Below are 12,101 nucleotides of genomic sequence, written 5' to 3'. Positions count from 1 at the left end.
GCCCCGAAACAAATCTCATTTCGTTTGCCTGAGAGCACACTTAATTTTACCCTGGATTTTGCCGGGGTAGCTCACGTAGAATTTCTCCAGTGTTTCCTTTTCTTAGTCAACATTCTGCAGTCAGCACACGATGCTGTGCATGTAATAGTGTTCTCCTAACCCATTGAATTTGCTTGTCTCCTGCATCACGGATTTCCTGCTTTTCACTGAGGGCCGGTGCCGTTCCATTCTTCGCTCTGGTATTGATATTCTGACTTTAGGTATTTATTTATTTTTTTGTCTTTTCAACAGAAGAAGGTTCAAGCCTGGAGGAAATTGGCTTTAACTGGGGAGAGTATCTGGAAGAAACGGGAGCCAGCGCGGCTCCTCACACGTCGTTCAAACATGTATGTAACACGCCTTCTCTTTCTGCGTTTGGAGGGTGGGAGGGGCATCTGCAGGAAGATGCCGAACCTTGGGGAAGAAAAGGGAAATTGAGCCAGGATTTCTTAGAAATCAGGAGGAGATACGGACACATGTCTGTTTGCTTTTCGCAGAGAGCTGCGGGGAAGATGGGCCTTATCCTTGTACGTTATCTCTTCTGATAACGGGGGGCTGGGCCTGGGGAGGGGGAGCTCAGCGTGTACCTTATCCTTGTTCTGTACCCTAAACAGCCCGAGTAGACACGGCCCGAGACAGGAAAGATTGATTGATACGAATAAAGAGCCAGCAAACTAGGCAAGTACATGTGATAAGTAATAGTATCTCAGGAGATGTAATGGCTGTGTATTCTCTTAGTTGGAAATGATATTTTTATTTTGACAGGACACCTAAAAGTCTTCTAGCCATTTGGGGGCAGAGGAGTGAAATTAGAGGAAATCCCCCGTAAATATTCAGGGCACATTTGTATCAAACCAAAAAATCATTTTCGCAGTAATATTCTTTGAGCAATGCAAATAGTGTGCCCAGCCGAGGGGAAGTCCCAGGAAGTAAAAGATCGAGGTTTTACCAGATTTTTGCCTATGGGTGAGATTTTTGGTAATATGCCATTAGCAAGGGAAAGACTGAATTTCCAGGACTGGAGTTCTGAGGCATTACAGTTTCTTTGCTGGAAATGAAAATTTAATTCCAAGAAACATTTTTTTTTTTTTTCCTTCTCACTGGGCTCTCCGGGGCAAAGATTCTTAGCCCGAGTGTGGTAAGCAAACTGGGGGCATATTTCCAGCCTGTTCTCGCTTTTGGCTGTTTTGCCCCTTCAGATTCTGGAATGACTCGGCTAGATCCCTTCAGGTGGTGTAGGAAAGAGGTACTGACCCACAAGCTTTTCCTTCCTTTCCGGACCAGGAAGTTACCAATATCCCCCCACACGGAGCCACTCTGTTCTCTTTAATCCTGTCATTTCTCCCACCTCCCCTTTAACCCCCGTGTACTCTCCTGGATGCACGTGTGCAGGGTTTAAAGGAAAAGTGGCGTGGACCCGTGGACAAGCTATGGATAATTCCATCATCGCTTAAGCAGCTGCTACTCACGGATATCAGATGTGTTTGTTAGCTTTCGAACTTACGGCCCACCAGGCTCCAAAGCGTTCTTTTCAGGGGAGGGCTGGTAGATCCTAATGGACTGTAACCGTTAATTAAAAGAAAAAAAAGGAGACCCATTCTCTAAGGCTGTGCTATCCCCGCAGTGGCCGTTAGCCACACGGAGCTCCTGAGCACTTGAGACGTGCACCATCCAGACAGATGCTGTCGAGGGAGAACGCACACCAGATTTCGCAAGCTTCCTTGGGAAGGACGAACATAGAGCAAGTCATCAACAGGTCTTCTGTGGATTATGAAGACCGTCTTGAAATGATGATGTTTGGGATATGTTGGGTCGAGTAAAATCCATTATTAAAATTAATTTCATCTGTTTTATCTTGCTTTTTTAACATGGTTACTAGAAAGCATAATATCCGGTTCTATTCCTCTTAGCGCTGTTCTAAGCCAATAGGAATGTTGTTTTTATTTTTATTTTTTATTTTTGAGAGAGACAGAGAGAGACAGAGCACAAGCGGGGGAGGGGCAGAGAGAGAGGGAGACACAGAATCCGAAGCAGGCTCCAGGCTCCAAGCTGTGAGCACAGAGCCCGACGCGGGGCTCGAACTCGTGAATCGCGAGATCATGACCTGAGCTGAAGTTGGACGCTTAACCGACTGAACCACCCAGGCACCCCAGGAATGTTGTTTTTAAGTGCTGTGTGTTTTTTTTTTAAGTTATTTATTTGGGGTGGGGAGAGAGAGAGAGAGAGAGAGAGAGAGAGAAAGCACAAGTTGCGGAGGAACAGAGAGAGAGGGGGAGAGAGAGTCCCAAGCAGGCTCTGCACCGTCAGAACAGAGCCCAGTGCGGGGCTTGAACCCACAAACCGTGAGATCCTGACCTGAGCTGAAACCCAGATTCAGACGCTTAACCGACTGAGCCACCCGGGTGCCCCTTACGTGCCGTAGTCTTAGTAGCTCTTGTGATCTTCCGGATGTGTCAGGCATGGTGACGCCGTCCTGTGCTTCTCCTTCCTGCAGGTGGAGATCAGCCTTCAGAGCAACTTCCAGCCGGGGATGAAATTAGAAGTGGCCAATAAGAACAACCCGGACACGTACTGGGTGGCCACCGTCATCACCACCTGCGGCCAGCTGCTGCTTCTGCGCTACTGTGGCTACGGCGAGGACCGCCGGGCCGACTTCTGGTGTGATGTGGTGATAGCAGACCTCCACCCCGTGGGGTGGTGCACGCAGAATAACAAGGCCTTGATGCCCCCGGATGGTAAGCTCCGGCATCCGGACGGCAAGCTGGCCCGCGTCCCGAAGCCTTTTGGTCCCCGAGCGATCGCCGTCCGTGACGCTTGTAGACAAACCTGGCAGAGATTCGAAAACCGACGTAGGAGGGAGGTCTGGTGCTTGACGCGACGTGTCTTGAGTTTCAGTGGCTGGAGGGGCTCCAGAGTGAGGGGGGACCTGGGTGCGTTTTTGGACGTCCGCCCAGCCGACCGTGGCCTTCCGCAGACTTAAAGCTTTGGAGCCTGATCGTCACACGGGTGTTGGGGGTGGGAAGGGGGGCTGAGGGACGCCCATGACTGACGTCTTGTTTCCTCTTTGGGTTGTGTGGCTTTTCTTCTGCCTTAGAGGCTGGGCATTTTGAACAGTGGCATCGAGCATCTGGAACAGGCTTCTCTAGAAGGTTTAACCTGCCTTCTTGCAGGGAGACCGTCAGGGTGTGAGGCACGTAGAAAACCAAACTCATGTGGAGAAATGACATTACTCTCGAGGCAGTGGTCAGAGCTTGTGTAGTTAAGATCCGTTTCGTTGCTGGAAGACGGTGTACTCCACTGGGGTGACTGTACCCCCCAGGGGACTTTTGGCAACGCCTGTTTTGGTTACGACAGGGGGTAGGGGATGCTGCTGACATCGGGCGGGAGGGCCGGGTGCTGGCAGACAGACACCCTTGCTTGGACAGGACGGTCCCCACACAGGGAATCGCGGGCTCAAACTGGCCGTGGTGCAGAGTTGGAGAAAACCCCGCGTGTCACGCAGGCACGGAAGGAGCCCATGCGATCGTGTACGTGAGAAAAGCTGTGTTACCAAATACTTGAACCTCAACACCTTGTTTTCCGTGTTTGGTGACAGGGTGGCACTTGAAGACTTTCCGCGCTGATCCTCAGGCGCCTGGAACGTGTCCGTAGGACTGCCTGCCTGTTTCAATTCCGACTCGATGTTTTCATTTCGAACCGACACGTAACGTGTCAGAGCTGAATTCCGAGCTTCTTCTTGTCCACCGTTAAGGGCGGTGGCTTTTTCCCGGAACTTTTCGATTCTTTCTTCTGTTCTGAGTTCCGATAGATCGTTCTTCCGATTGGTGGGAATGGTCTGGGTTGTGCCTAATTGAGAGCCTGCTAAGAGGCGGTCATGGTAGACACGTGGAGTTTGAGTTGCATTTCTGTGACATTTGTAAGGACCGACTGCACTGCCCGGGCCTCAGCTGACTCGGGGCTCCTTATTGCCTCGGAAGAAAGAGAGACGGGCCCTTTGCGTCTCTTCTCCCCCGTGGACCTCTTTCTGCTCCTCTGCCCGCGTTACCCCTTCCTCCCCCGGCGGTTAGCTCACCGGTCACTTCCTCAGGCAACCAGGGTCAAACCCCGTCTTTGCTCACAAAGCCCCTGGCGCCCTTAGAGGCGATGACATTTGTGAGTGTGCCTCTCCCCCACATCGATAGTTGAAAAAAACCTGAGTCACGATCCACATACTGTAAGATTCATCCCTTTAAGTGTGCGGTTCACTGATTTTTGATGTGGTCACAAGGCTATGCAACCACTGTCATTGCCTTTTTTTAAATGTTTTATTTATTTTTGAGAGAGAGAGAGAGAAAGAGAGAGAGAGGGAGAATGAACAGGGGAGGGGCAGAGAGAGAGGGAGACACAGAATCGGAAGCAGGCTCCAGGCTCTGAGCCATCAGCACAGAGCCTGACGTGGAACTTGAACCCACGAACCGTGAGATCATGACGTGAGCCGAAGTCAGACGCTTCACCGACTGGGCCACCCAGGCGCCCCCCACATTTTCTTTATCTGTTCATCTGCCCGTAAACATGTAGGTGGCTTTAATGTCTTGGCTGTTGTAAATAATGCTGCGATGAACATGGGGCGCAGAGCTCTCTTTGGCATAGTGTTTTTGTTTCCTTTGGATAGACTCCCAGTCATGGAATTGCTGGGTCACAGGGTAGTTCTAGTTCTAAGTTTTTGACCAACTTCCGTACCGTTTTCCACCGCGGCTGCACCGGTTGGCATTCCCACCAGCAGTGCTCGGGGGCTCCCGCTTCTCCACATCCTCGCCCGCATGTTCTCTCTGGTCGCTGTGACGATAGCCATCCTGCACGTGTGAAGCGACACCTCCCTGTGGTCTGGATTTGCGTTTTCCTGATGATGAGTGATGGCGAACATCTTTTCGTGTACCTGGATGCGCTCTTTGGGAAAATGTCTATTCAGAGCTTCCCACTTTTTCTTGCTTTCTCGTTAAATTGAATACAGTGGACACGCGATGTTACAGCGGTTTCGGGTGTGCAACAAAGTAATTCACCTTCTCTGTATCTTGTGCTCTGCTCCCCACAAGTGTGGCTAACTTCTGTCCCCATGCCACGCTGTGACGGTCTCATTGGCTGTATTTTTCATCCCCACAGTGTATTCACGTCATAACTGGAAGCTCGTACCTCCAGTCCCCTTCACCAAACGCATGAAGGGAAACGAGTGACGCTTCTGTCCATGTTTAAATTGGATTGTTTTCGGCTATTGACTTGTATGGGTTCTGTATGTATTTTGGATATTAACCCCTTATCAGTATGTGGCTGCAAATATTTTTCCCCGTTCTGTAGGTTATCTTTCCATTTTTTAAAAAAGTTTTTTAAGTTTATTTATTTTTGAGAGAGAGACCGAGAGAGAGAGAGAGCGGGGAAGGGGCAGAAAGACAGGGAGAGAGAGAATCCCAAGCACGCTCCGCACCATCAGCGCAGAGCCCGACGTGGGGCTTGAACTCACAAACTACGTGTTCACGACCTGAGCCGGAACCCAAGAGTCGGACGCTTAACCCATCGAGCCACCCAGGCGCCCCAAGTTATCTTTTCATTTTGATGATGGTTTCTTTTGCTGCGCAGAAGCTTTGTAGCTTCATGTAGTCTCACTTGTTTATTTTTTGTTTTATTGCTTGTGCTTTAGGCATCCTATCCAAAAAAAAAAAAAAAACCCTGCCAAGATTGATGTCTAGGTGCTCCCCCCACCCACCCCCTGCACCCCTCTGTTTTCTTCTAGGAGTTTTATGGTTTTTGGTCTTACATTTAGGTCTGTAGCTCATTTCGAGTGAATTTTTGTGAGTGGTGTAAGATAGGTTCCTTCTTTTTTAAGACCGAATACTATTCCCTTTGCTTTGAATTAAGACAGCTGCTGAGGTGAAAAGATAACGGTGTAATGCAAGATTATTTAATTTCCCCGTGGTCTCTGTCGGCTCATGAAGCAAACCAGTCGCGATGGATGCTTCGCGCTGATGGAATGTTGGGAAGGCGTCAGTGCTGTTTAGGGGACGAGAGGTCTTTCTGCCCGCCCCGCTCTGCACACAGAGGCCCCGTGGTCGTGCCCACACACCCTCGGGAGGGTGCTTCCCTCGCCCCCTCGCCGTCCTTTCTCATCTCCTTTATGACTCGCTCTTAAAGTTTGACGCGTTAGCAGTTAAATGCCCTTGGAAAGGCTGTACTACGATGGTTTCACTTTATATAATAGATTCTCTAGTGAATCGTTCTGGAGACAAGTTCCAGGGTGCTGAATTTTAACACTCTTGGAGCTAATGGGTTCATTTGGTAGAAATGCATGCTGTTGCTCGAGAGAGAGAGAGAGAGAGAGAGAGAGGGCATAGTTTATCAATCAATTCTTCCTCCTCGCTTGGCTGAAAAATGTGGCAGCAGCCACAGTTTCGGAAACACCATCAAATTTGTATCCTACTGACTTTGCGCTATTAGGCAAGACAGAGAGACACTTAAAATGACAAATTCCCGATGAAAAATGGGAACACCCAGTCAAGGGGGGGAAGCATTAATGTGCCTGAGTGATCCGAAGCCCGCTCAAACAATAACAAGTTATGCTAATTTGAGAATGTCTTCGTGGCTCCTTTTAAAGAACTTGAGAAAAAATGTAGTAGGTGATCAATATGACTTGGAAATCTTCCGCGCGGAGAACAAAGTCAGGGAATAGCAGGTTCAGGGGGGCAAAAGGTTTTATTGATTGCTGTAGTACAGGATAATTACTGCTTTGTAGCCAGAGGCGGCGGGTGCCCCGCAGGGAATCGGGGGGGAATCTATTTTCGAACAAGGATTCTTGTTTGTGTGGTTTTCTGCCGTAGAGAGCTAATATCATTGTAAATTCTGCAACTGTACCTGGTCGGGTCTGCGTCGCGGCTCAACTTGAAAGGCGTCGCAGGGTGTTAACACAAGTTAAAGTCGGCGACACGTGACGCTTTTGTTTGAGATGCTCCAGTGTGATGGATCTTCTTACCGATCTCAGGAGTCGGGATGTTTTAGAGGGAGTCAGGGGGTGTTTTGACGGGAGGAACATCGCGGCTGGAGCCTGGGGGTCTGGTTCTCACTTTGCCTCTGCCGTGAATTTAGCTACCTGGGTGAGATTCCTCTCCATTTTCTCATCTTTGAGAGGAGGTTGTATCGTCCCTAAAGGCCGTTCCAGCCTGACGTGCCTCGGTCTGTGGTCCTCGTGAAGGAGAGGAGGAAGAAGGGTGCTGGTTTGCCCACCGTATACGTGAGGAGTGGACTTTGTTTTGGAGCTGAGATCTGTGGAAGTGTGTGCGAAGCACAGAAGTTTCTGTGTCACTGTGGGGGTGATCACGTTTCAGTGGATTGGGGGACAGACGGGGCTGGGAAATTCTTGTGAGTGCCTGGGTCCTTTGTCGCCTGCAAGGGACAGAATTTTGCTCGATAAAGAATCCAAAGAATCAAAGATGCCGGTTCCCTGTTGGAGCCCAGAGAACCGGGAATCATTCCCCCCGAGTGACAGCGGAAGTGGAGTTGAGTCCATCACTGTGTGCAGGAGAGCTCCAGAATACAGGCGGGGGAAGCAAGGGGGTGAGGGTGTGGGCGATTGTGCCCCCCCCCCCCCCCCGGGAGGGAGGAAGGAGAGGGCCGCCTTTCCTGCTCAGACTGGGGTTAATAGCGCTCAATGCCTGGGAGGACATTCTGGGGTTGCCCCAAGTAGCCTTTCATCTTCTGAGGTCACCGCATTAAGACACTCATTTTATGATTTTATTTTATGTTTTTATTTATTTCAATGTGTAGTTTTGAGAGAGAGAGAGAGTGAGAGAGAGAGAAGGAGTGTGAGCCGGTGAAGGGCAGAGAGAGCGGGAGACACAGGATCCGAAGCAGGCTCCAGGCTCCGAGCTGTGAGCACAGAGCCCAATGTGGGGCTCGAACTGACGAAACTGAGATCACGACCTGAGCCGAAGTTGGACACTTAACCGACTGAGCCACCGGGGCGCCCCCTGATTTTAGATGATAGTTTTACCAACCACCGAGCACAGTCCCATATTTTTTACAGTTCCGTATTTTTCTCGCCTTGCCATCTGAAATGGACGTGATACCTGAATCACCACGAGCCGTCATTATTACACTAAACGCTACAAAGAAGGAAACAGCATGGTGGCTGCTCTCCCCGTTTCAGTAAGATGTGATTCCAATCCGCAGGCAGAGAACTCCATTACTAAGGACGTGTTTAGAGAGACCTGGGCGTAGTGGCCAATTGGCCGTCCAAAGAGCAGTGTTCCTGCTCGTGAGCTCATCGGCGCTAATCTCTCCTATTAAAAGTATTAACAAACATACTACATTAAAGCATCGGTAAGTGCAGTGGAGGATTAGAGCCCTTATTAGAGGAGCTAGATGGAAAACGTTTTAGCTTACTAAATCAATAAAGCTTGATTTATTCATAAGCACACGCAAAGCTCGCAAAGGGCAACTGCCAAATAATTATTGTTTATGGTGATAATGTAAGGAAATCATTTAATCCAGTGACTGTTTCCCTGTTATTTATTGAGAAGTAGCAGCTACCTCCTAACGCGTGGGGTCGGGGAGCTTTGACTTTCTAGCAGGCGCCTACCGAGTGCCTGAAAGAAACGCTCCTGTGGGATTGCAGGTGAGTACGAAGCCTGCCCGAATGAGACCCCTCGGCTTATAAATGGAGAAATATTTATGCGCGCTTTCTACTGTTGCAGTAAAAGTATTGGAATTACGGTGCCTTAGGAATCATGCCTCTAATTTTTATTTTCCCCGTTATTAACATTTCTGTAATTTGAATTGCAAACTCTGCAGCCTTGCCAGAATGACTCTATTTACCATTCAAAGTTGAAGGAAAATTACTGGGAGTTAGTTAATATATAACTTATTTGAATAAAGGGATGTTTATTCATGAAGCGTTAGCAGCAAGTGTGAATATGGCCTTATGTTCCGCACGTAGAGGCAGCCAGGTTCTGAAGCCTGGTCTTAGGACTGTCTGGGGGAATTTTGTTTTTCCCCGTGGTTGGTTATAACGTGAGAGGTGAGGGGGGCAGTTGGTGTGTAGGGCTGCGAAATCGCGGGACCACGGGCCTTCCAGTTATGTCACCGCGGACTCTGAGAAGCAGAATGCGACGGTGTTGATGTTTATGACCTGAACGACATTTTCGTAACACGAGTGGATCGTACACAGTCGCGTGGTTTTCACTGGCCGCCTTCGGTATCCTGGGAGTACCTGCCCCTTCAGGCGGTCCTGTGTCGGCTCTCCACATCTTCTGGCCCCTGCTTGTTGGTTCTCATTTGCTTGGATCCTGTAGGCGGCTGGGCCCCGAGTGTCGGGCACGGGACAGGACAGCCACACGTGGCCTCGTGCCGCCTCTGAGCTGTGACCTCACGTTTCCGAGGCTCCGTCTTACAACACACGGCGTTGGCCTAGATGGTCGCTCAGGTTTCCCTCAGCTCAAAAATGTTCTGAATGTGAGAATTCAAAGAGCGATGAATGAGATTTATAAAGGGGCTCTGAAGTCAATAAATAGGCCCCATGATTAGATACCGATGAAACTGTTCGTTTTAGCCTGTGGAAGGAAAAGCAAAGACCGAAACCAAGGAAGGCAGACCGAATGGTGGTCCTGTCCTATAAATTAAAACCCTTTGCGTAGATAGTGGTGAACAACTGTTAGCTTATGAGTAGAACAGTAGTCTCTTCTCCTATAATTCCTGCTTGATGTTCGTACTTGTCCTTTGTTTTTTGTTTTTTTTTTTAATTTTTTTTTTTAAGTTTATTTATTTTTGAGACAGAGAGAGACAGAGCATGAACGGGGGAGGGTCAGAGAGAGAGGGAGACACAGAATCGGAAGCAGGCTCCAGGCTCTGAGCCATCAGCCCAGAGCCCGACGCGGGACTCGAACTCACGGACCTCGAGATCGTGACCTGAGCCGAAGTCGGACGCTTAACCGACTGAGCCACCCAGGCGCCCCTGTACTTGTCCTTTGAAACTCACTGTACATCACACATCCCCGTCTTTGGTTTCTCGAAATGTGATCACGAATTTTATTCTGTTTGCATCATGGCTTTTCAATTAAAAACACTTTCACCCACAAAATAATTTTATTTGGTGCCTGCTGTGCACCAGCTAACTAAATCTAACCCTATCTGAAGAATGCCTTTGTAAACTGGCTGGTATGATTTTTTTTTTAATGTTTATTTATTTATTTCGAGAGAGAGAAAGAAGAGGGGAGGGAAAGAGAGAGAGGGAGACACAGAATCCCAAGCAGCCTCCGTGTTATCAGCACAGAGCCCGATGTGGGGCCCGATCTCACGAACTGTGAGATCATGACCTGAGCCGAAATCAAAAGTCAGACGCTTAACTGACTGAGCCACCCAGGCGCCCCCTGGATGGTATAATTCTTATATTACGTTTGAAAATCATGGCTTGGTAAGTGTGAATAACTTATCCCCAGGTCAGACAGTTTGAAATAGAGTTTAAGGTAAGGATTACCCGCCCCCACCCTCCACGTCTGAAATTGGTGCGTTGAAAATAGGAGGAGGTTAGTAAATATTTGTTTATTGATTAAGTTGTGTCAATCAGACTGTTGAATCTTTAGACTCAAAATCTTGGAAACGTACTACTAAGAAAAGTGGTAGAATTGGCTTCTTGTGATTTTTAAGAAGAAGGTAGAACGTTAACTTGTCCAGAATGTTTTCCATCTTGTCATTTTTGGAGGCAAATAAATGGAAGCGATTCGGTCTGGAACTTCCTTGCCAAATGGTAATCATGAGATTATGTAAAGTTATGTAAATTGTATCAGATGCTATTTGGGTTTTTCTGCAACGTGAAAACTGTAAGCACAAAGCAGCACCGTAAGATTTTCCGTCTCGGTGTTAGTCGTAAATGAATTTACTTTCTCGTGCTGCTTAATCCAGCAGCATATACTTTAAGTCAGGCTCGTGTCTGATTCTGTGTGGGATGTGGGTGGGCTAGTTCTGTGGGTCCCTGTGGCCTCTTGTTGGCTATTTTTGGTCCTTTGTCTCCCTGTCAGGGCCTGTCTTCTTGGTCCCCTCTCCCCTGTTGAGGGTCCTGGCCGTGGACTGCTCTCAGCGGGGCCTAGGTAGTGCTGAGAGAACCTTCTAGTCACCTTTGAGCAGACAGGGCTCTCGCAGCGCAGCACGGCCTCCTGGGACCTCTGACTGTCCCCAGCCCAACATACCTTTGTTTTCCCGCCCAGAGCCAGGAGCCCTAGCGTCATCTGGTCCCCTCCTTCATGCCTCCGACTGCCTTCTAGCTTGTTGGACTGGTGAGTTTCTCCCACCCCTTTTCCTGCTCTGGGCTCCTGAACAAGACTCTGACTTCCTGCTGCTTCTTGTTAAGTTCCCCATCCAGGCTCAAGTTTCCAGGGTCTTGCCTCCGTTCCAGGACCACGCCTCCATTCCAGAGCCATTCCAAGCATGCCTCTGTTCCAGGGTCATGCCCTCTGCATTTATCTGAGAGGTTGACAGGACCCAGCCATGGGAGTATCTCTTCCTCAGCTGTGTGCTGCTCTCTGAGAGTACCTGCCCCTGGGCTTACCTCCAAGACATATGGCTAATGCTGATACACGTCTGGGTACAAGGGTCTACCACGTGTTTAGAAAGACAGTAGCTAATGTGACTTCATCATGGCTTTAGTTTTTTTTTTTTTTTTCCTAAAGTTTATTTATCTATTTATTTTGAGAGAGAGAGAAAGCACTGGTCAGGGAGAGGCAGAAAGAGAGGGAGAGAGAGAATCCCAAGCAGGCTCCATGAAGACCGCACAGAGCCCGACGCGGGGCTCGAGCCCACGAACCGTGAGCTCATGACCCAAGTCGAAGTTGGACACTTAACTGACTGAGCCAGCCAGGCGCCCCTGTAATTTTCCTATTAATTTCAGTAGATGATTTAGAATATTTAGCAGGAAAGTAGCTTTTTTTTGAAGACATATAATAAGATACACTTAAAATTGTGATGTTTGCATTTTGATTTACATTGTTTTCATCGAAAATATTAAAATTGTACAGACTGGAGATAATTATATTTTATCTTTTAATGCC

At 48.7% G+C, this 12,101-nt stretch overlaps 1 protein-coding gene across 13 annotated transcripts in view; it reads left to right on the top strand.

The window, feature by feature from the left end:
- The window catches only part of SFMBT2 (Scm like with four mbt domains 2), a 233,049-nt gene that overhangs the window by 37,134 nt on the left and 183,814 nt on the right, over positions 1-12,101 (top strand). For 9 of the 13 annotated variants that reach the window (XR_006219594.1, XM_042990985.1, XM_042990988.1 and 6 more), the window contains 2 exons: positions 289-386; positions 2,534-2,774. Coding sequence is in view for 11 of the 13 variants with exons in the window: in XM_042990985.1 (XP_042846919.1) it covers positions 289-386; positions 2,534-2,774 (339 nt within the window). In the remaining 2 variants the exon portion in view is untranslated. Of the gene's footprint in view, positions 1-288; positions 387-653; positions 718-2,533; positions 2,775-12,101 lie in introns of those variants that run through there. The other 4 variants (XM_042990989.1, XM_042990991.1, XM_042990992.1 and 1 more) reach the window with 3 other exon arrangements.

Source organism: Panthera tigris, chromosome B4, assembly GCF_018350195.1.
Source record: "Panthera tigris isolate Pti1 chromosome B4, P.tigris_Pti1_mat1.1, whole genome shotgun sequence".
Taxonomy (NCBI): domain Eukaryota; kingdom Metazoa; phylum Chordata; class Mammalia; order Carnivora; family Felidae; genus Panthera; species Panthera tigris.
Note: the sequence above shows the minus strand (reverse complement) of the source record. Positions and strands in the feature narration are given on the sequence as shown.